The following is a 24091-nucleotide window of genomic DNA, read 5'->3' as shown; positions in this document are numbered from 1 at the left end:
ATAAACACAGTCAGTACCTCTGTAACTGTGTTTATCCCTTTCTGATGCTTTAGAATGAAGACCTCTATTCAGTGCAAGCTGTAAAAATTAAGACAATGATTAGACTCACTAAGATTTTGAAGTACTGGGAAGTTTAGTTTTGTTTTGAAGGTTTTATTTATTTTTATATGTATGAGTGTTTTGCTTGCATGTATGTAAGTGCTCTGTATGCGTGCCTGTGGAGGGCACTGGATCCTCTGGAACTGTAGTTAAGGACTGTAGTAGGGCACTATTTAGGTGTTGGGAACTGAACTACTGCTACCTTTCCAAAGCATTCTTAATACTCATCCTTATACCCATAGGAAAGTATAGCTCTTACCCTCATCCATGAAGCTTCTTTTTCAGCAGACAGAATCCATTACAGAAAGTCACAACTTGTTATCCAGCATCAACTGAACCCTGATCCTCTAGAGCTGTGGTCGGTTTTCTTGACAAAGGCATAAACTAGTTAGTGTGGCATCTCAGTGGGAGGGTGAGCAACACCGGAGCTGTCTCCTCTCTTCCTCCCCCAACCCCAGTTCCTTATCCTCTTCCTACGTAGTGCTCAGATCTGTATTATTTTTTTCCCCATTCTTCTGCCACTCTTTGAGGCTGGTTATTGTTACATCTCAGTTGAATTCTTGCTTCCTCCTGTAATCAGAATGACTAAAGTCACTTCCTTGCTTAGAATCGCATAGAGCTTTGCTGTTACCTCTACAATAAAGCCCCCAAAATATTTTCCGTGACCTGCAAGGCCTTTGTGGTTGGAATTACATTGGACATACAGATGGATTAGGAGACAGTCAACTTTTGAAATACACTAATATGGTTTATCTACTTACTGTCCTGTTCTTTCGTTTGTTCATTCGTTCGTTCATTCATTCATTCATTTATTCATTCATGCCTTTCAAAATATGGTTTCTCTGCATGGCCCTGGCTGTCCTGAAACTCATTCTGGAGACTATGTTAGCTATGAACTCAGAGAACTGCCTGCCTCTGCCTCCAGAGTGCTGGGATTAAAGACAGGTGTGTGCCTTTATGCCCATTTTGCTTTGTACTTTTGAATATAGAAATCTTCAATATCTCTTATTGTATTCATTCCTATTATTTTGCAAAATTCAGTAATGTTTTCCAGCATATGCTCTGTGAGTTCTCTTGGGCTTTAAACCTAAGCCTCGCCCTTTACCTGAGGAACAGTTTGATTTCTTTACCTTTCACCTCACTCCTTCCCTGTCACTTCTTCCCTCTCCTGGTCCCTTTCTACCTCTCTTCTGTGGTTAGGTCTCCCAGTACAGTGTGAGTAGAAGTGGTAACTTGTCACTCAGAGGAAATGAGCCATCCTGCCGCATTAAGTGTAAATATATATATATATATATATATATATATATATATATATATATTGGTTTTATGAGACAGGGTTTCTCTGTATTGTTTCGGAGGCTATCGGTCCAGCCCGGCCTCGAACTCACAGAGATCCTCCTGCCTCTGCCTCCCAAGTGCTGGGATTAAAGGCGTGTGCCACCACCGCCTGGTGAGACCTGGTAGTTTTAAAACAAGCCATTTTTAAAAGGCTTTGAAGAGTTGGAACTTACAATGAATGATTGTCCAGCAAGTTGAGGTGTCTGATGCCAGCTGGAAGCCAGCCAGGTTTTCACTGCTGGTTGACTACTAGCTAGCTTTTTCTGGTTTTAGAAAGGTGACACAATGCTTTTAGACCTGAATATTATTTTCTGTAAAACATTTCTTTCAAACTATTGAAAAATGTTATTCCTGTGGTCCCTCCTTATCTTTAGTCCATAGTTTAGTTATATTGCTATTTAAAGACTGGGGCCAGAGAGATGGCTCAGTTGGTGAAATGCTTGCTGCACAAGCATAAGGTCCTCAGTTTGTGTCCTTAGCACCCAGCTGTGATGGCACACACTGTAATCCCAGTGCTGGGGAGAGAGGATAGGGGTGCAGAGACAGGAGGGTTGCCTGGAGTTCATTTGGCTAGACAGCCTAACCAAATCAGTGAGCTGGTTAGGTGAGAATCTCTGTCTCAAAAATGTGGCAGGGTGTGGAGAGATGGCTCAGCAGTTAACTGGTTGTTCTTTCAGTGATACACAGATGTGCATGCAAACAAGATGAAAACACACATTAAATAAGGTGGAGACTGAGGAAGAAGCTCAGTGTCAGCCTTTGTCATCCATATTCATACATTATACCCACATGTACATGTCCACATGAATACATACATGCACACATGGAAATCAAAGATGAGGTCATTCTGTACATATCTGCTACCATGAAGGCCGAGGAGTGGAAGGCAATGGAGGGAGAACCTCAGGAAGAGGCAGAGCTTAATGCAGAGGCCGAGGAAGAGCCAGAGGATGCAGCTCCTGCCAAGAAGGGATCCAAATACAGCAAGGACTATACAGAAGGCTGGGTTGTGTTTCATAACAAGTTCACTTCACGTAGCCAAGCAAGTGGCAGCCAGTCTCCACAACCCATTTGTGGGTGCCTGCAGCACAGTCCCTTCCCTTCCCCCTTCCCTTCCCTTCCTTCCTTCCTTCCCTTCCGTTCCGTTCCTTCCTTCCTTCCCTTCCTTCCCTTCCCTTCCCTTCCCTTCCTTCCCTTCCTTCCCTCCCCTCCCCTCCCTCCCTCTTCTCCCTTCTCTTCCCTCCCCTTCCCTCCCAGCCCCGCCCCGCCCCTGCCTCTTCCTTTTGCTCTGCTTCCACTTCCCCTCTTGCTCCCCTTTCTCCCTCCCTCCCTCCGTCCCTCCCTCCCTTCTTCCTTCTGGTTTTTCAAGACAGGGTTTCTGTGTGTCTCCCTGGCTGTCCTGGAACTATCTCTGTAGACCAGGATTAAAGGCCTGCATCACTACTGCCAGGCTTGGAGCAGTCCCTTTCAGTATGACCCCTGGAGCCCCAAGTATTTGTATCCTTTTATGTGGTCTTATTTCAGTGAACACTTAGCCTTTGAGCACCAGGTGCACAGACAGCGCCTATGAACAGAGGTCGCCCAAGCAAAAGAGTCTGACTTCAGTCTTTGAAGGACAAATGCTTCCTTGCAGCTAATGGGGATTCTGCTGCCTACCTGGGTCCTAGGCACTGACACCCCACTGAGCAGGAGCTAAGAGGTTCCTGAAGGCAGCACAGGCTGAAGGGTGGGAATAAGCCCTGGCTACTGCCTGAGGACCAGGCTTGCTCCACCAGAAGGTTCCTTGTCAGGGTCTTTGGAGCCCATCACCTACAGAGAGCAAGCAGGAATCCTAGCCTGTCAGAGTCTCCTGGTAGGAAAAGAAGCAGCTTGAACCTGCTAGGCCTGCCCTCTTCCCGTCTGCCTCCTACAGAGTGTAACTGACTGTCCAGGCAGATGTTTCCTCTGTTCCTCAGACGTGGAGTCTGGTGAAAGTCCTTGGAAGTTTTGTGGCCTCTTTTCCCCACTGTGACTGAATTCTGTGACTGCATGGCTGGTCACCTTACTCACACTGTGAGGGTGATGGCTGCTGCAAATACCCGTTGCATCTTGTTGGACTTCTGGTTGCCTGCCCCTTTCCCAGTGGGCTCCTAACAATACTGGTTTCTGGTGCCAGGTGTGTGTGGTCCTGCCTCTCATAAGAGTAGCAATGGCCAGCCCATTTGGTCTATGGTATTTATTTACTACAATGAGGGCATAACTAGATATTGGGCTAGTGGCTCAGACTTGGTTGGGAGCTTCAAAATATGTTTATTTAAAAAAAATAAATGTACCTGTAAGAACTTATAGTTCTGATGCAGGCATAAACCTAGACAAATTTACAACTCAACTTAAGTAAACCTGTAATATCAGCATCAATTGAAATACACATTAACACGACAGTGACCAGTCTTGAGATGAAATCTCTGTATTGTTGTTCCATGGGCTGGTTGTGTTAGTACACACTGGTAGGGCATGCTGAAGAGGTGGAGGTGAGAGGACCCTAAGTTCGAAGCTAGTCAGGCTATACCTTTGAGGCTGGAGAGATGGCTTAGGGATTAAGAGTCTGTTCTACTATTGTAGAGAACCCAAATTTGGAATCCAGCACCCACATCAGGTGACTCAGCCACCTAAAACTCCTGCGTTGGAAGGATCTGATGCCTTTGGCCTTCAGGGCACCATCACTCAACACGCACATATCCACATACATGTGGGCACGTGCGCACACACACACAATTTTAAGAAAAATTAGTCTTAAAAAGTGCCAGGGACAGAATAATGCTATGAAGAACATGTACTCTAGAGTACAATACAAGGTCAAATATTAGGTCTGCTGCAGTTAATGTATTTCTGATTTTGAGCTTACTAGTGTGTGGAATGTCTCTTGTTTAACTGAATATGGGACAGTGTTAAAAAACTATGGAGGCTTCTTTTCTAATCATATCTCTCACATAAACTCTTCCAACCAGGACTCCTCAGTTTTAACATTTAATGACATGTCACTTAGTAATGCTATAATGCTGAGTATCCCGTCATCCGTATCAGGTACTGAAAAACATCATGTGAAGTCATTTTCAGGTTTTGAAAATGACCAGGGCAGATAAAACGCACATGAAGATCTTTGTGTCTCTCTGTCTAGCCTTTCCCTCACCTGCCCCTTTCCAATTCCCTTTCTATCCTTTTGCCCCTACTTAAAACCCAGCCAAGGACTTAAAGCCTGATTCTGGTCCCTACGCCTTAAGGAATGATTCAATGCTGTTTCAGTTGTTTATCTTTGGGGCCCTCAGGAGGTGGACTATGCCTTTAATCTCTTATCTCTGTCTGGAATGAATGGTGTCATTTCAGGAATTTGGATGCCCCTGATGTGGTGAGAACACCAGGCTGCCTGTCTTTGCTGCTTTGCCCATTGGCTGCTCCCACAGCAAATTTCCTTCTAGCCGGTTCTTCCTTTCCTTCAAAGACTTTCTTGGCTTGTTTAGTTTGGTGCCTCATTCTCTCCTTGGTTCTCACATGTCTTGTTTTCTCCTGTGCAGCAGATTGACTTTCCATTCTGACATTCGTCCTACAATGGATCCAAACTTTGTTTTCAGCTCTGCCTCCAGTAATGAAGTTTACTAGATGGTGACATTAGAAGAACAATCCTCTTGGTTAATGAAGGTAGTGCACACGTTTTATGAAGGACTGAGCAAGTGAAGCTCCTATCACTACAGAAGGAAAATGCGCCGTGAAGAAATGCCTCCAATGCTACCCAGTTCTCCCTCTTCATTGTTTCTTTTCTTCTCTGCAGGAATTGTTGTAGCAATAAAGGAAACTAACACATTTTTCTTCAAATTCCATTCTGTGTGGACAGTCAGCCATTTTCAAACCTTTCCCATTCCTGTTCTATGCAGTGGTGGTATCTACATGCAGCTTAGAAGTATATTCTTTTTTTAATCCAAGTGATTATGGTTGGGAAAAAATTAGCTATGTGGGAATGTCTTGGGTAATAACAGCTTCTCGTTTTGATTATTTCCCTTTAGGAAAGACACTGCTGATCCTGTAACATGGAGGATTGTCTTCATACCTCATCTGAGAATCTGTCCAAATTGGTCAGCTGGGCCCACAGCCATGGGACCATTTGCAGCCTCATCCCAAACCTGAAACACTTGCTTTCTGAAGGTTCCCATGGGAACCTGACTGCAATGTGGGGCTGTAGCGCTGGCCATGCTTACCACTGGCCACTAACAGCTACTTGCAGAGCTGGGTCCCAAGAGAGGGTTTGTTTCCAGGACAACCGAAGTTTTAATTCTGATAGTCCCAGTATAATTGGGGTGCCTTCTGAGACACAGACTAGCCCCGTGGAAAGATACCCTGGGAGACCTGTGAAAGCAAAGCTGGACTGTAACCGTACCAGAGACTCTTGTGACTTCTCTTACTGCAGTGAGCCCTCTGAACTGGATGAAGCTGTCGAGGAGTATGAAGATGAAAACACACTGTTTGACATGGTTTGCGAGTCTTCTGTTACAGATGAGGACAGTGACTTTGAACCCCAAACTCAGAGGCCTCAAAGCATTGCTCGCAAAAGGCCAGGGATAGTCCCATCTTCCATCCATTCAGGTTCCCAGGGACAGATGGTTGATGAGTGCAGTAATGATGTCATCATCAAGAAAATCAAGCAAGAGATTCCAGAAGATTATTACATTGTGGCAAATGCAGAGCTGACTGGAGGAGTGGATGGACCAGCCCTTTCATTGACACAGATGGCAAAGCCCAAGCTTCAGACTCATGCTGGTCCCTCCTGTGTAGGGTCTGCTAAACTGATTTCCCATGTAACGTCTGCCATCAATGCGGAGCTAGACCCACACATTATGTCAGCATCCCCCTCTGTGATCTCCAGACCAATCATCCCAAAGACTGCTAGGGTATCTCTGGCTTCACCAAACAGAGGACCCCCTGGTGCTCACGGCACCGCCCACCAGGTGACCATGCAGATGCCCGTGAGCACATCACATCCTAACAAACAGATCAGTATCCCTTTGTCTGCCCTTCAGCTGCCTGGACAGGATGAGCAGGTTGTTTCGGAGGAGTTCCTACCCCATTTGCCTAGCCAAGTCTCATCTTGTGAGGTAGCCCTTTCTCCCTCGGTTAACACAGAGCCTGAAGTGAGCTCCAGTCAACAGCAGCCCCCTGTTGCTCCAACCATAACCACTGAAGCCACTGCACAGTGCATTCCAGGTATGGAACTCGAGGCGACCGAAAGTCCCTCATCCACACACTTTAGAGAATTCTGCGCCGTCAGCACTTCTAAGACCGTTGGTTTAGTCTGCTAGGGTGTAGTCATTTTTCATTCTCAGGAAGACAGAAATAATGAGATACGGTACATGTCATGAATACCGTAGAGGAACTCCATCTGAAGATGGCCACCCATTCGGTAGATGCACCTGTGGGCTGAGATGGCAACTGGAAGACTGTGCTGCTGATGGCCATATTTAAGGCTCCTACCAAACCTTAGCTGAGCTTTTTGTAGTATATTTATTTTTGAAAACATTTCTTTCTTCTATTGGTATCAAGGTAGTTAAGCCAACTTGATGTTGGATAAGGTATATGATAACAGATTTTTTCCCCTTACTTATTTGAACCAACTTTTTTTGCTACTCATTTTAGTGTGATAATTTAAACTGATTTTTTTTTTAAAAAAAGCAATAGGTAACTTCTTAAACAAGTATTTGATCCCGTCTTTCAAAACTTAAAATAATCAGATACATTTCTGGAGTAGGCCAGCTTAACTCAGTGCATTCAAATTGAGAGGCTTGAATTATTCACGGCTGCTACCTCTACAATTCTAACATTCTAATGCTCTTTGATTCAAATATCTGTTGATTTGATCAAGGATATTGTGATGTAAAGGAGGTTTGATGCCCATACTTTGGGAGTCTACAATTCAAATCTAAAAGGACATAAGTAGATATATGGACGAGGGTGAATAGCCACACGGAGAATATAGAAAGCTGCACACACACTGTGGTACATTTACTCCTTCTCAAAAGGGCCACGCGTTTGGGGAAACATCCTTTTTAAAAATATTTATTTAACGTATACAAGGGCTCTATCTGCATACAGTGCTAGAAGAGGGCATCAGATCACGCTGTAGATGGTTGTGAGCCACCATATGGTTGCTAGGAATTGAACTCAGGAAATTTGGAAGAACAGCCAGTGCTCTTAACTGCAGAGCCATCTATCTCTCCAGCCCCCAGGGAAATATCCTTAAAAGACTGAGCTGCCTGTGTCTTTGGCCTGAAACTTTCTAGAGTTCAGTTGCTTTTACAAATATGCATTTACAGTTACAGTATCAACCTCAAGGTTTCCAAGGGGAACTCACCACTGAAGACATTTCTTCCAAGGCCCTGCTGACAATCATGCTGAAAATGGTCAATTCATCCAATTGCCTTAAAAATCATGCTAGTTTAAAAATTTGTAGGATTTTATATGGTCATTTTTCTTAACTTTTTTAATTGAAATACGATTCATACCATAAAAGACATTTTTAAAAATCTGATGAGTGTTTGTGCCTGAGTATATATGTGTATCACATGCTTGCCTAGTACCCAAGGAGGTCAGAAATGGACATCGGGTTGTGAATCTTTGTGTGGGCACTGGGAACTGAACCCAAGTCCATTGCAAGAGCAACAATTTCTCTAACTGTTGAGCCATCGCTATGTGCTAAAAGCACCCCTTGAAGTGCTGCCCAGCCCCAGAAGAAGCCCTCTACTCGAAGCAGTTTCTCTTCTCTTCCCCCAGTTCTTGGCAACAAATTATTCTATATATTTTACTATACCCTCTTGTGACTGCTTTGATTTAGTGTGGTATTTTCAGGATCAATCCATGTTAGAGCATCATCTTTTATTGCCACATAACATTTTACTATAAATATATCATACTTTATTTTTCTTCAGTCGATGGACAGACATTTGGGCTGTTTGCTCCATGAACATTTATATACAAGTTATTATGTCAGCATTTCCTTTGATTTTTGTGTGGGCAGCTACCTCAGGATGAGAAGCCACAGATCTGTTTTCTAAAGCCACTTGGTTTTAACTCTTAGGACTAATGGAAAAAGGACCTTGTTTCTCTGTATGTTACCAATGCATTATTTCCCATGTTTTAAAAATCCCTCCCTACGTCTCAACACCCAGGAGGCAGGCAAATCTCTGTGAGTTCAAAGCCTACCTGGTCTACATAACAAGTTCTAAGTCACCTGGGGCTACATAAGGAGACCCTGACAATCGCTATGCTATAGCATGTATAAAGTAGTCTTGTGATCTAGCCGTTAGTATTCTAGTAACTAATGGTATTGACTTTTTTCATGTTCTTATTGGTCATATATGTATATTCTTTTGAAAAATTTCAGATTCTTTGTTCATTTAAAAAATAAGATTCTCTTGTCTACTTTGAGCTGTAAGAGTTCTATGTATTCTGGATGTAAATCCCTTCCATGATTTGCAAGTATTTTCTCCTATTCTGTAGGTTCATACTGTCTTCATTCATTCATTCATTCATTCATTCTCCCTCCCTCACCTCCCTTTTTCCCTCTTCTCCCACATCTTCTCAGAGGAAGACTCTGAAACTTGTGATCTTTTTTCCTCTACCTCCCAAGTACTAGAATTACAGATATTACTATATCCAATTATGTTCTTTCCTTATACTTTATACTTTGATTATTGTGTAACTCTGTGGGCTCCAGCTAATCTTCACATTGCTGGACACATGTCTCTCAGGCAGAAAACATCTTTGTATTAGGAAATCTAATTTCTAGTACATGGAGGGTATAAGCAGTACTTTTCACTTAAATAGTTGGTTTATCCCCTCCCCCCCCTTTTTTAAATCAGAGACCGTCAGGCAGAGTTTTCTATATTCCCAATTTATATTTAATACAACAATTCAGAAATACATTTTGCATGGCCGTCCAATGTGTTTATTGGACTTATTAAGACTCACACTAACCCGGTGAAACAAGTTGTGGGACATGACTGAATACCACATTTGCATGTTACAGTATAATGGTTTGAAAAAGAAATTCAACCTTTTTGAAAAAGAAGTGGTATTCATTCTTTGACTAGATGTGTTGCATTAAAGTTTTTTTTCTTCCTTTATTGAAATTGTACTTCTTATATCAGCTATAATAATCGGGCATGACCAAGATAGCATGTGCTACATCCAGCCATGAACTGATCTAACCTTAATGCTCACAAGGAGAATTAGCTTGGCCCAGTATAGAATGCTCAAGAAGAGCCAACAATGGCAGACTTCTGAGATGCTTGTTTTTGCTATTTATTCTTTAGGCTTTTTGGTTCTTTTGGGGTCTCACCACAGCTCCCAAGTAAATCACACATAGAGGCTTATTCTTAGTTATGAATGCCTGGCCTTGGCTTGACTTGTTTTTTTTTTTTTTGCCAGCTTTTCTTAACTTAAAATATCTCAACTACCTTTTGTCTCTGGTTTTTTTCCTTTTTTTACTCATGTATATCTTACTTTCACTCTTACTCCAGGGCTGGCGGGGTGGCTGACCCCTGTTGTCCTCCTCCCCTTGTTCTCTGTTGCTTTCTCCTTTTCCTCGATTTCTCCTTCTGTTTATAGTCTCTGCCTGCCAGCCCCGCCTATCCTTGCTCCTGCCTTGCTATTGGCTGCTCAGCTCATTACTAGACCATCAGGTATTTTAGGCAGGTACAGTAACACAGCTTCACAGAGTTAAACAAATGCAACATAAACAAAAGTAGCACACCTTAAAATAATATTCCTTAGCAAGATGTGCTTCTCATATTGTGGCAATTTCCAACGTGCTACTGGCTTCAGAGAAACTCTGTTTGGACTGGAAACAGCGTGGAGATTAATAAAACTCCAGTCAACACTTCCCTTTTGTGAGAGTTACATAAATGTAACATACTTTACTTCACATTTACTTCCTGAAGCCCAAACGAGGTTCATAATAGATTCTAAATTTTAAAGTTTAACTTGTTTACTTGTGTTTGTATGTTTTTTTAATAGTTGATCTCTCTCACACACATAATCCAGTATGTGATTACAGTATAAATGGACCCTACGCAGTTACTGTATAAAGCATGATTAAGACTAAAGAGAAAAGCTATGGGAAAATAGCCAAGATTTAGAATAGGCACCTGAACACCATGGAAGCCTGAGTCTCAGATCAGCGCAGTAATACTACATGGCTGGGTAGATTCTATTTTAATAATAATCTGATAAGTGACTCATTGATTCAGCCTGAAACAAAGAGGAGTTCTTCCAGTTTTAGTGGTACCGTGCAGTCATTGGAGCACATTAATAATAAACCCAGGGTTACCTCAGATGCGTTGGTGTCATATTAAGGAATGAATTCACAGCACTTCCTATTAGTCTCATTTAGCCAAGAGTGAGCCCAGACTTGAATTCTCTCTTTGACTCTCCATGTTCCTGTCTGTTGTGTGAGACTGAATCGGTAACCGCCTGAGTGTGATCTTGTGCATTTGTCCCTGTGTCTCTCCTTAACAAAGGACTTCGCTCTTTTATTGAACAGCACAGGAAGCATCACATGTGGAAGGAATGAGGGATACTTTACAGAAATCTTTAACAGACTTTTACATGGGATTATGTCACTGACCAGCTGATCCAGATAACAAGTAGTATTACAAGCATCATTGTTTACCAGGCAATATCCTCATGTTGCGAGCAACGTTTATAGTAGATATTCATTTTATAAGGTTACCTTCAACCTCTGTTTTTTTTCTTTATATAGCAAATGATCATTAGAATACATAGACATTACTCTAGGAGCCAGGCATGGTACACACCTTTAATCCCAGCACTCCAGAGACAAGAAGACTTCCAGGAGAGACAGAGCTATGTAGAGAGACCTTGTCTTAAAAAAAGGAAAAAAAAAAGATTACAGCTATACATTTGCTTAGGTTATAAAGGTTGATTGCATGAGAGGGCCAAGGCAATTGAAGTTGGTTGTTACATTGTTCTCTTAAAGGTGTGTGTATGTGTTAAACAGGCTGAGTACACAGTAGGCTAGCAGTTGTAAGTCATCTAGAGGTATATTATTAACTTTGTCTGTGAAGTCCAGCAAAAGTTCTAATTTTTTTTAGAATATAGGAGATATTTCCATAATGCATTGCCACAGTGCTGATATCACTTAGATTTTGTTCCCTTATTTTGGTTCAGAACAGAATTTATAAAGTTGTGAAATACTAAGGTGTGGATCAGAGTATTGATTTTCATATCATTCCTGTCATTCTGTTCAATATAGATTTTAGCAGTAAGCAAAGTGGACAAATATTATCAGAATTACTAGCATTAGCTTTGATTCCATTAAGTTTTGAGGTTTCAATAATGTAGATTATTTGTCATGATGAAATTTAAAGCCCCATTGTGCCATGAATTAAATTTTTATGTCTGTTTCTTAAATATATTCATGTATCTGTAACTTTGTTGTACTGGGTAGTTTTATGTCAACTTGACACAACTAAAGTAATCCTAGCTAAAAACAAAGAAGTACTATAAAAGTATAATAGATAAAAAATAAGTACGATATCTGTTTCAATCATACACCATGTTTGGAGTTTATAAGACCCAAAGTTGCATTAAGTGAGCAAGTAGGTGCCAAGCATTACGATAGCCTTTCTTTTTTTTTTTTTTTAGAGAGGGGTGCATCTCTGATACATTTATTGATGCTACATTGTAAATGGTACTTAGATAAGTGTACAAAGATGTTTCATGTTCCCATCTAACACAACTTACTTAAGTTTAGCTGACATGATTCAGCTTGAGTGGACTCAGGCAGCAGTTAATGAGGGCCATGGACAGGTACATGATGGGCTGATATGGGTGTTTATTACTTGTTTCTTAACTAAACTGATTTAGTTTAGCTGAAGGTTTACTTCTTTTATTAGCACTCCTGATTTTATAAAGGATGAAGAACATTAACCCCATTCCCATCCAAATTTCTTGGTAGACCTGGGTCTAGTAGGGTTTCATAGGGACCACGACATTCCTAGCAAGACTGAAGCATCTCAGCGGGACGCAGGCCACAGCCACACCAGATCACTGTGCTCTTCTGTAGACTACAAACTACCCTCAGGCTCCTTTCAACTAACTGTAAAAATGTCTTTCTTCACTGAAAAATTAACCCATCTTTAGGGTATGTGTTTTTTTTTCCCTACATTTAAAGCATTTAAAGCTAGTTTAGTTAAAATCCAAGAAATAAACATACATTAGCTGAGGCCTTCACAGTAGGCATCATTAATATCACGGTCTTCCTCTTCCTTATCTTGTCTCTTTGGAAGATCTTCAGGGGCCATAAAAGGCAGAGCTGCCATCTCCTGTGGCAGCAGTACTGCTTTGTCTTTAATACCTGTTAAAGGACCTTAACTGTTCTTATCATCTTATTTTGTGTATGTGTAGGCATACATTAAACTGGTTAGAAAGTAGTATAATTTAGTAAGCATATAAACTAGTATCCTCACTTATCATCAAGTGTTATGCTGTGTATAATGGTGAGTTTACCATTGACATCACTACATACAGGAAGTCGGTGCACTGTCCTGTGCTACTGTAATAGGTATGACTGCTAAGCAAGAAGTTGTTTCCTGTTTTGTGGTAATCATGAGACCATTGTTACTGTTATGTGTAGCCTGTCATTGGCTGAAATGTTGACATGTGAAATCTGAATGTGTAAGAAATAGTATCCCAGTCTGTCATGTCTCTTGAAAATATATTGAATCCTAATTTTGTTGGTACTATTTTGGGAAGTATAGATTTTCTTAAGCCTTCCATTGTCTGTTTAATCTTCCATCTTTTCTGCATTTGGTATTTTATTCAGGAAGTCCTTTCCCTACCTTAAGATCAGGTAAATAGTTATTTAGGGGGTGTGGAATGTCTCAGTGGTACAACTTGGGTTAGATCCCAGGCATTTGCAATGATGAAAATCATTTTAAAGATAGTTATCTAGGGCTGAAAAGATGGATCAGCAGTTAAAAGCATTTGTTGCTCATTCTGGGGGATGGGGTGCAATTCTCATCACTCACAGCCATTCATAACTCCAGTTCCAAGGGATTCAGTGCCCTCTTCTCCATACATGGCAGGCAAAACACACACTTAAAAAATAAAATTAAAAATAGTTATTTGTTCCTCTGATTCTTCTATGTTCTTTCCTTTTCTCTTTTTTTGAGATTTAAAACTCTAAAGTAGAATATATTTGGGGTGGAATTTGATGTCATAATTTTGCAAGGGTCTAGAACAGTTCCTATTTCCAGTGAATTAATGTATCACATTTTTGTTTACAATCTAGCCTATTTCTAGTTTTTACTGTTTTATTGATCTCTTTGTATTTTTTCTTATAATTTTTACCCCATGGTTGTATTTTATATGAAACAAAATACATTTAGAAATAAGTGGTATAGTCTAAATTATTTACTGTCCTTCTTGAAAAATTACTTATTAAAATCGAGCTTAATGAGTTTCTAAAAATTAATAAAAGTGTATATTGCTTTCTGTGATTTGTTTCATGATGACACAATAAATAATGACTTCTTTTGTCAGAAATAGAAACTGAGTTAAATCAAAGGAGAAAATTAATTGCCTTTCAGGCTAGATATAGATCATCAAGCAAGCATCCCTCTAGGTTCAGATGCCATCTTCATCTCCAATTCTTGATTTACATGTGAGTGAAGTTGCTTGTGCTAACTGGTAATGTGTCTGGCCCTTGATAAAACCGGTGTCACAATGTTTGTACTAACACCTGATCCAGTGTTAGGAATATTAGGCCCGTACCCCAGAAATAATACTGAATTCAGTCCTAGGTTAGCCATGTAGCTAGAGATAGGAGTCAGAATGAAGTTTATAGAATAAGAATAGTCTTAGAAGTTCCAGACTTGAGATAGATAGCAGGCAGAGCTACCTACTACTGTCACGTGCAGTGAGTCTAACATGTTTTGTATGGGCAGAGAGAAAAGGTTATGTCATTTAGAGATATACTCACATATGCTCGAACAATGTTCTAAAGGGTAGGACTATATAAAATGTGTAAACTTGCGTGTATACACACATGCATATACACATGCATGTACTCTTTCTGCGTTGTTGTATTCTTCAAAGATGTGTGTGCCTCTTACAAGACGGAGCAAGTCTGAACTTGCTGCTTTACTTTTTCCCACACTTCTTACAGGAAAGGATGAGGTGGAAGCTTTGAAAGGTGTAAGAGACAGTAAACACCTTCAGGTTCTTTTTGCCATCATTCTCATCCTCACAGAGTGCTTGTCCGAAGATAGTGTGGTAGGCTACCTGTCTGTGCAGAATTTAAAATAAGATATTTTTGAATTGATGCCTCCTGCTGGCTTGCAACCATACTTGCAAATTAACAATGTGTTTTGTAAAAACCAAATGCAACATTATAAGGTAAAGCACTAAGGATGGGGCCTGACCTATGGTAAACATTGAGTAACTGAGTAATTCCCACCAGTATTAGTACTTTCATTGTCCTTGTTAGAGTGCACAGATACTCCTTAGGAAGCAATGTAGGTTCTGATCCTATGCCTGGACCATGGCTTCCTCCCTCCCTCTTATTTTCAGGTCATTCCTAGTACTTGTCCAAATCCCCAAAAGATTTAAAGTAATCATTTAGTTTTCTGAGAATCCTTTTTAAAAGGACCTAATGTAAAGATTGTCTGTATATCATGAGCAAGAAAGCAATATGTGTCTTCGTTTTGTTTTTATCCTTCCCCCTAAGCATCTTGACAAGTTACTTGCATTTTAACAAAACTTCTTTTTAAGATCAACTGGCTATATGATATGACACTTGTGCTGGGATGGTGAAGAATCAAAGATTAATGTCAAATTCCCTGTTCATGGGAATACCATTATTTAAAGGGGGCAGACAGACCAACTACTTCCAGTGCATAAGGAAGGTGTAGTGAGATACTTTTTTTTTTTTTTTTTTTTTTGGTTTTTCGAGACAGGGTTTCTCTGTGGCTTTGGAGGCTGTCCTAGAACTAACTCTTGTAGACCAGGCTGGCCTCGAACTCACAGAGATCAGCCTGCCTCTGCCTCCCGAGTGCTGGGATTAAAGGCGTGCGCCACCAACGCCCGGCTTGTAGTGAGATACTTATGTGGAACAGTTGACTAGGCTTTCAGGAACGCATATAGAAGACCATTTCAGATAGAATGACATGAACAGACTGTTGAAGAGGGTAAGGGGTTGAGAACAGATTCGGGGAGATTGGAGACTGGGTGCTGAAAGACAAGATGGAGTCACTTGTGAAAGCTGTGCATATGATGTCACAGTGCCCTGCGATTCCTTATCTTAGAAGATCACGTTCTTACAGTGTTAGTGCCCCCAGTAAGAGTGGCTATTCACATATAGCAACGCATTGGAGAAGAGGCAGAAGAGTGTTCAAGGGTGTAGAGACCTCTGGGGATCTTTGCTAGTTACACATTCCCTGTTAAAAGCACACCACTGTTACAGATTATAGACAGCACCAAAAAGTCTTCAGGACACAGAACTCTGCAGTGAAGTTATGTGTGCAGTTCTCTGTGTGGACAAGAGTTCTAAAGTGTGCTTTGACCATTCATTCACCTGATAATTAAGCAAGTACCCACTGTAAGCCTACCCAAGGCCAAGATTATGACACTAACACAGCAATGGACTGATAATTACAGCATCGGGCAAAAGACCCCTTCCCAGGTCTCGCCCTCTCAAAACAATGTAGGCTGATCAGCAGCAGGTTTGGTGACATTCCTGTAATCCCAACACTTGGAAGGCTGAACTCAGGCAGGATGGCTAGTTCAAGTACAGTTTGGGCTACATATCAAACCCTGGTCTCAAAAAATAGATTATTTATTTTTAAAGAACAAAAGTCAGTTTCAAATAACTACCAAAGTGTGATATTGTTAATCAAATTGAATGGCTTTGTGTAAATTGTTTGCCTTTGGAGAACACGTTTGTTAGGACTGTTTTAGGATGATGTATGACTCAGAAGGAGTGGCTAGATGAGCAGTTAAGCTGCTATGATAGATGAAAGCCAAGTCTTTCTTAGCCAGAAATTAAAAGTGAAGAAGCTACAGGCAATCCAGTCCTCATAATTTATTCAAAAATACTTGCTACTCAGCTATAAATAAGCCTAGTTATATTAAAATTGTAATTTTACTTTTGCAGACAACTGGCAACCTAGCTCTAAAATTTAAAAATACTATTATTTACTATGTGGATCAGGATGGCCTGAATCTCTAAGATCTTCCTGCCTTTGCTTCCAAGTGCTGGGTTAAAGGTGTGCAGTACCATGTTTCACAGGGCCTGTAGTCCTCAAGGAGAAGCAGGATGGACTAAAATACTAGATCTGCTTGGCGTTTGTAACTATATACTTAATACAGTAGAAAGCAACTTCAGAATCTTTTGTTTTATGTCACATATGAATATTATGCCTGCGTAGATGTCTCTGGACTACATGTGTGCCTGGTACCCAGGGAGGCCAGAATAGGGTGTCAGTTCCCATGGAACTGGAGTTACAGGTGGTTGTGAATCACCATGTGGGTGCTAGGAATCCATCCTGGATCTTCTGGAAGAGCAACCTCTGCTTTTAACCACTTAACCATCTCTTTAGCTCCTAGAAAGCAACTTTTAATATTGGAATTCCCAGACTGTATCTAACATTTTATAGCTTTAAGCCTCCACTACCCCCCCCTTTATTTCCCTTTAAAGACAGCTCTGGCTATCCTGGAACTTAGTATGTAGACCAGGATGGACACAAACTCATAGAGATCTGCCTGCCTCTGACTCCCGAGTGCAGAGGTTAAAGGGTATTCATTACCTCACTCTGGTTTGACTGGTTTACTTATGGTGGTACCTCTGAAAAATAAGAATTAAGGGTAGACTTTTGAGACAGGATCAGGCAGAAACATCTTTCTACTTTAATTCTTTACAGTGAATGTGTTTCTTTTTAAAAAATAAAGTGTTTTTAAATGACAAAAAGCAAAACGAGGAAGTGACACTCATTCATTCTGTCATTGTTTCTGTTAGGCTTTTCCCAACTCCTGCTGTATCTTTGAAGACCTTATTAACTCCACTGACTGGGTTCAGGCAGTTTAGCCAGCACGTAACTAGCTCACAGATACAAATTCAAAGGCTGGGGGGGAAAACACAAGCTGCAAATGATTTTTATACAGAATGCTCTTCCAGTGGGAGCCGGGGCTCATCCTTTCTTCATTTAAATCATTGGTTTCAGAACCGACAATTGAAAGGAACGGAATGAACTTGTCTGACTGGGTACTGTGAGTCTGATTGTGGCCCTGGAGGTAGCAGGTTAAACGAATTGTCACAGACCAGAGCCAAGGGGAAAGGGATCTGGATGACATGGAGGGAGAGCCACTCTCAAGTACCACCTGTAAGAGAGACTTACAGATGTGTAACTGGGAAGTTCTGAGAACGAGGGCCCCGGATTTTAGTGAGCACCCTGCAGTTTTTGCAGAAATCTACCCATTTATTGAAACAATTCATGTGGCATAAAACCCTCCTGTCTAAGTACAGTTTGGTGATTTGTGTCTCCACTGGATAGTGTTTTTCAGCTGCATTCCTCGTTACTTCCTTCCCTTCCACCTGTACCTCCAGTCCCTAATTTTAATTTAGGCTCTTCTGACTTTTTAAAAGTTTGTATTTATTCTTTAAGAATTTCATCCTGTTTGTGATGTGTGTGTGTGTTTTTTTTTATTTTATGCATATGGCTGTTTTGCATGTGTGTTTTTGTGCCCATAAGAGGGTGTCAGATTCCCTGGAATTGGATTTGTGGAAGGTTGTGAGCAACCACAGAGGAGTGCTGGAAATTGAACCTGGGTGTTCTTTTTGGAAGATCAGCCAGTGCTTTTAACCATTGAGCCGTCTTTCCAGCCCTACAGTGTATATTTCATACACCTCACTTTTATCTCTGGTCCCCCCTGGACTCTCCTAGTTTCATATCCGTTTTCTTCCAGTAACTGATTGGTATAGTTAGTGCTACCCATTCGCACATGGGTTTAACCTGCACACATGGGTTGGAGCCATTCACTGGAGTGGGGACAACCTGTCAGTGGCCACACCCCCAAAAGAAAGATGACTCTCTTACCCTTAGTAACCATCAACTGCTAGTAGTTCCTCAGCTAGAGGTGGGGCTCTCACAAGCCCCTCCCTGTGGCCCTGTAATTTTGACTGTCTTGGTCTTGTAAAGGTAATCATAGCTGCTATGAGTTTATGAGTGCAACATACCATGTCCCGAAGACAGCATCTCACAGCACACCCCCATTCCTTCCTTCAGCTCTTATGTTTCTGCCCCCTTTGATCACGTTCCTTGAATGTTTGAGTTGTAAGGCAGTTTGCTGTAGATGTCCCATTATGACTGAGTACTCAATGGTTACTTATTTTCAGTTCTTTGACCAAATAATGAGTCTCTATATCAACTGCTACCTATTGCAAAAAAGAAGTCTGTCCAAGATTGAGAGCATCTCGAATGTATGGGCACATACATTCAGAAGGCAGTTTGACAATATGATGATTGAGCAAAACAACAATAGCAGGTTCCCCACTGGCATTATGACCTCCCAAACTGTGGGCTTTTGACCCTGTTCACAGTACCAGGCTGTCTTAGCATTTTATTGCTATGATGAGACACCATGACCATGGCAGCTCTTATAAAGAAATGCATTTAATTGGGGCTGGCTTACAGTTCAGAGGTTTAGCTCATTGTCATCATGGTGGGAAGCATGGAGGCATGCAGGTAGGCATGGTGCTGCTGGAGAAGGAGCTGAGAGTTCTATATCCTTATCCATAGGCAGCAGGCAGAGAGAATGAGCCACCCAGCCTGGCTTGAGCATCTGGAACCCCAAAGCCCGCCCCCAATGACATACTTCCTTCAACAAAGGCCACACCTACTCCATCAAGGCCACACCTCATAGTGTCACTCCCTATGAACCTACTGGGCTCATTTTCATTCAAACCACCACACTGACATAAATTCCCTCCTATGGATCAGGTCTCAAAACCAAGCATAATGTGGTTGGCTACTTTGTATCAGTCATACCATTGTTGCACCAGTAGGTACATCTTAACCAGCTGGTCAGTATTAGAGTATCCTGGGTAAGTCCATAGATACCACTAGCCCAGTGACCTGCATAGACCCTCTGGCTCAGCTCCTGACCTTGTATCTTGTATCTATGGGTTTACCTATTTTAGATACTTCATATACTATTCAGTATTGGATAATTCAGGAAAGTTTTGTATGTTTTATTTTTATTTTAGTCTCAGAAAGTGTTTTAAGTCCTCAGTTTCTACCTGGCTTTGGTTCTTGAGGACTTATTTAATTTCCCAACTTTAGTCTTGTTCCTCCTTTCCTGTTCAGACATATGCTATTTATCCAGATTATAAACTGGTTTCATAGTTTATCTATTCTTGGACTTCATTTTCCTCTTCGTATGTTTAGACATACCCATGTTATGTACGAGTACTTCATTCCTGTTTAAGACTAGATATTATCAATTGTGTAGATGTGACACATTTTATCAGTTTGTGAACATTATAATTTGTTTTCCATTTTTGGCTCTTAATGGAAAAAAATTTTAGTTGTGAACACTGAGGTTCAGGTTTTTATATTTTTTTGAGATAGGGTTTCTCAGTGTAACAGCCCAGACTGTCCTGAACCTTGCTCTGTAGACCAGGCTGGCCTCAAACTCACAGAGATCCACCGGCCTCTGCCTCTGCCTCCTGAGTGCTGGGATTGAAGGCCTGTGTCACAACCACCAGACTTCAGATTCAGGTTTTAATGTGGACAGATGTTTCCAGTTCTCTTGAGCATGTACCTTAGGAGGAAGCTTGACAAATAATATGATTAGCTCTGCATTTGTCTTCTCAGGGAACTGCTGAACTGTTTTCCTAAATGTTTGTACCATTTTGTTTCCCATCAACATATGTGGGTCTAACTTCTAGATCCTTGTCAACATGTGTTGCCCTCTGCCTTTAATAATAACAAACCAACACTGGATTGAAGCACTGTATCTCATTTTGTTTTCAATGTTCATTTCTCTAATGAATGATAATCTTGAGCATCTTTTTATTGTTTGGGCCATATTTAATATGATAATTGTAAAACATTAGAAGCAGCCATATGTTTTTCACTCAAGTCAGCGATGATTAGTAAATCTTGCTACTTTGGGTATAATTGTGTATGTATACTTATACCATTATTCACTTTTTTATCTCTTAAGTGATTTATAGCTTATAAAGTACATGTAGCTCATAATAATTGAGGAATAATAAAATGCAAGTACAGCCGGGCGATGGTGGTGCATGCCTTTAATCCCAGCACTCGAGAGGCAGAGGCAGGCGGATCTCTGTGAGTTCGAGGCCAGGCTGGACCGAGAGCCTCCAAAACACTACAGAGAAACCCTGTTCTCGTAAAAAAAAAAAAAAAAAAGCAAGTACAAGATGAGCCTGAAGTGGCAAAGCAGCGTCCTGTGGTAGTATAGCTCAGTGCTCTGCAATGTAGCCACACAGCGATCTGTTGTAGTATCAAAGAAAATATTATATTTCCTGTTTTTGTTTTTTAGACTAAGAGTTTCTGAATGACACCAGGGAGAGAGACTAAGGTGGGGCATCTCTTTTGGAGGGGTTCACTCAAAGTATTTTTCACCAATAATGTATGTATATGAAAATGTCATAATGAAACCCATTATCTATATGCTAGATAGAAAAATATTTAAAATATCAGTTTTTACATATAGATATGTACAGCCAGGAAGGTTTGAGGGCCTCAAACATAGTCAGTAAATAAAGTAGCTAAGTCTAGTTGAGAGTTAAAGTAAACTACTTGCTTTAATGCCTAAAGTTCATTTGCTGGGGAAGAAATGACTCCATATAAATTTGTAATATCCATTGTTTCTATAAATCTAAGATTTGATTCAAAGCACACAATTAAATATTTTAGAAGATGTTTGAACTCTTATTTTGCAGATATCTTTAGTCTTGAGTATACTAAGATTTATGTAATGGTTGTCAGCATTTTAATACTTGGAATACTTTTGTAATTAGTGCTTCTAAACTGTTCTCTGTTAATGGAAAGCAGACATCTCATTGTTAAAGGCCTTATTTTTCTCTTTTGCTTTTATTTATAACTGGGTGATAGAATGCTAACCTACATGGGAAAATACTTTATTTTTTATTTTACAATGAAGTTTTCTAAAATGTGCTTTATTGTCATCACTGACCGACTTAGAGAAATTAGCATCTTTCTTCTATTAGGTTATTGCTTCTTGGGTGAAATTTAATGAATATTAATAACTCAGTTCAAAAGGAGATAATTTATTAGCATTTTACACATTTCCATTTTTATGTTATTTGTTTTCCTGGGGCTTTATGCACCATACATCTTTTACTTCAGGTTGATTAATAACTGCTTTTTGTTTTTTACATTATTATGCATTTTCTATATAAGATGTCTTCATATTTCTATTTGTGCTGACTAAAATATACAGTCATATAAATGAGGTGTAAATGGAAAGGAAGAAGTGGTTTCTAATCAGAAGTTTCTGGTAATTTGTGCAGTGGATATAGTGTTTTATTTCATACCCATCATATGTTACCTCATGTTATCTTTGTTCTCAGTTGTTGAAGCCAGAGAGATTTGACAAGCTCATGATGAGGACTTTCACATCTTCAATTCTGTTGTGCCAGATGGTAGCACTTGGTTTTTTGTCTTTTATTTTTTGAGATGGGTCTTACTATAGAGCTGGTGGCTGTCCTGTAACTTACTCTATAGATCAGGCTGACCTTTAATTTACAGAAAGCCTCCTGCCTCTCCCTCCCAAGTGCCTGGCTGACAAAGAGTGACTCTGACTTAACTTCCTAACCTTTTTGCAGGATATGGAGTCATCGCTGGTTGGCTCTCTGCTTAGTTTGTATAAAATAACAGCAGTAGCATCCGATGCTGCTCAAGTGCTTCTTCTCTCTAGTGACATGTGGTACTTCAGCCCTCATTCTGTGAAAACAGAATGATACAAAGTCCACTTTACAGGTGAAGAAGTTAAGTCACAGGAAGGCAATGAGAGGTGTCCGATTCCGACCCTGGAGTCTGGTGCTCAAGCTTGCACTCCTGACCAAGATGCTGGTTCTCTTGGTTTCTTCCAAAAACCTCACTGCCAAAACTTCTCCTCTTTCTTTCCTACTTCTAGTCTCTAGCCACTTTGGTTGTCCTCACAGAAGGGATGCAAAGGAAGGTTTATAAATTGCAGTGTAGGCGAGCAGTTGTGGTGCACGCCTTTGATCCCAGCACTTGGAAGCAGAGGTAGGCGGATCTCTGTAAGTTCAAGGCCAGCCTGGTCTACAGAGCAAGTTCCAGGACAGCCTCCAAAACAATACAGAGAAACCCTGTCTCGGAAAACCAAAAAAAAAAAAAAATAATAATAATAATAACTAAATAGCTGCAGCGTAGGCAAGGAAGCTGCAACATTGGAAAAGCAGGCTCTGCATCTCACCTGGGCAGCACAATAGAGCTGACGGGTTTGATGAACCTGTCCTGAGGACATAAGCTTGAGAATATGGCCCCACCCCTCATCTGCCACGTGGTGGCAGGGGCAAGGGAGAGAGCCCCCACCCCACCCTTCTCTGGAAAGCTCACCCTGTTGGTGATGACAAGGGAGAACTGGTAGGTTGGCCAACCCTGCAAGTACACAGGCCCAGAACTAGGGTTATGAGTTGTCCAACCCCAGCAGCCACCCCATCTATGATCTGCTGGAGCACGTGAAGGGACAGGTCCTGCAGACCCAAAGCTGCAGGATCTCCACAACACAGGGCAACAGCAGGATAGCCAAGGGGAGTCACAGTGAGGGCCCAGTATCCATCGATGGTTAACAGAAATCAGAGGGCTGGAACTGAACCAGTGACTTTTTGCAATGAACATTTCCAAGTAAAGATATGTGGATAAAAGGGTTTACTGTGGGCACTACAGCTTCCATGATGAGATATTTCTTTTTTAAAAATTTCTCTTAAATTTTATTTTATTTGGAGAGGGTACAAAGGCAGATGGCAGATACGAAGGGACCGGGAGATGAATGGAGTTAAGATGTAGGATGTGAAAGACACAAGAATAAATAAAAAGAAAGTTTAAGAAACAAAAACAGTTGTAGTGCCCATACTCAGAGACACTTAAGGCAGTGCCTTTTATGTTGAGGCACTGAATATATTTTGTTGACTACTGGAGCAGATACACAAATAGTAAGACTTCCAGAAAGAAAAGGTGCCTCAGCAGATAAAAGCACTTTGTCACTAGACCTGATGGCCTGAGGCAGTCTCCAAGACTCACCTGGTATAAAGAAAGAACTGACTCCCAAACATTGTCCTCTAAACTCCGCACGAACACTATGACACACACGCACACTCACCAAATGTTGCAAATCATTTTTTAAAAGAATAAGATGTAATTTTCTGCTTTCTTTTGGCTTTATATTTTTCTTACACAGTTTTAATGTGTATGTTCTGATAATTAAATTAATTCACTTAACTATTTATCTGTAACTGCTATTCACTTCTTCAATCATGGATGAATCTATTGTAAAAATAAAAGTCCACAACTTCATGAAGGTCATATCATAGATG

At 40.8% G+C, this 24091-nt stretch overlaps 1 protein-coding gene across 4 annotated transcripts in view; it reads left to right on the top strand.

Annotated features, from left to right (window-relative positions):
• Window positions 1–24091, top strand: part of Kiaa1958 (KIAA1958 ortholog) — a 132328-nt gene that overhangs the window by 57503 nt on the left and 50734 nt on the right. For all 4 annotated transcript variants that reach the window (XM_040737740.1, XM_005085061.4, XM_040737727.1 and 1 more), the window contains exon 2: window positions 5475–6669. In XM_040737740.1, the coding sequence (XP_040593674.1) occupies window positions 5499–6669 (1171 nt within the window). In that variant the 5' untranslated portion in view covers window positions 5475–5498. The remainder of the gene's footprint in view (window positions 1–5474; window positions 6670–24091) is intronic.

This window comes from Mesocricetus auratus, unplaced genomic scaffold (assembly GCF_017639785.1).
Source record: "Mesocricetus auratus isolate SY011 unplaced genomic scaffold, BCM_Maur_2.0 Super-Scaffold_6730, whole genome shotgun sequence".
Taxonomy (NCBI): domain Eukaryota; kingdom Metazoa; phylum Chordata; class Mammalia; order Rodentia; family Cricetidae; genus Mesocricetus; species Mesocricetus auratus.
This window is presented reverse-complemented; position numbering and strand designations above follow the sequence as displayed.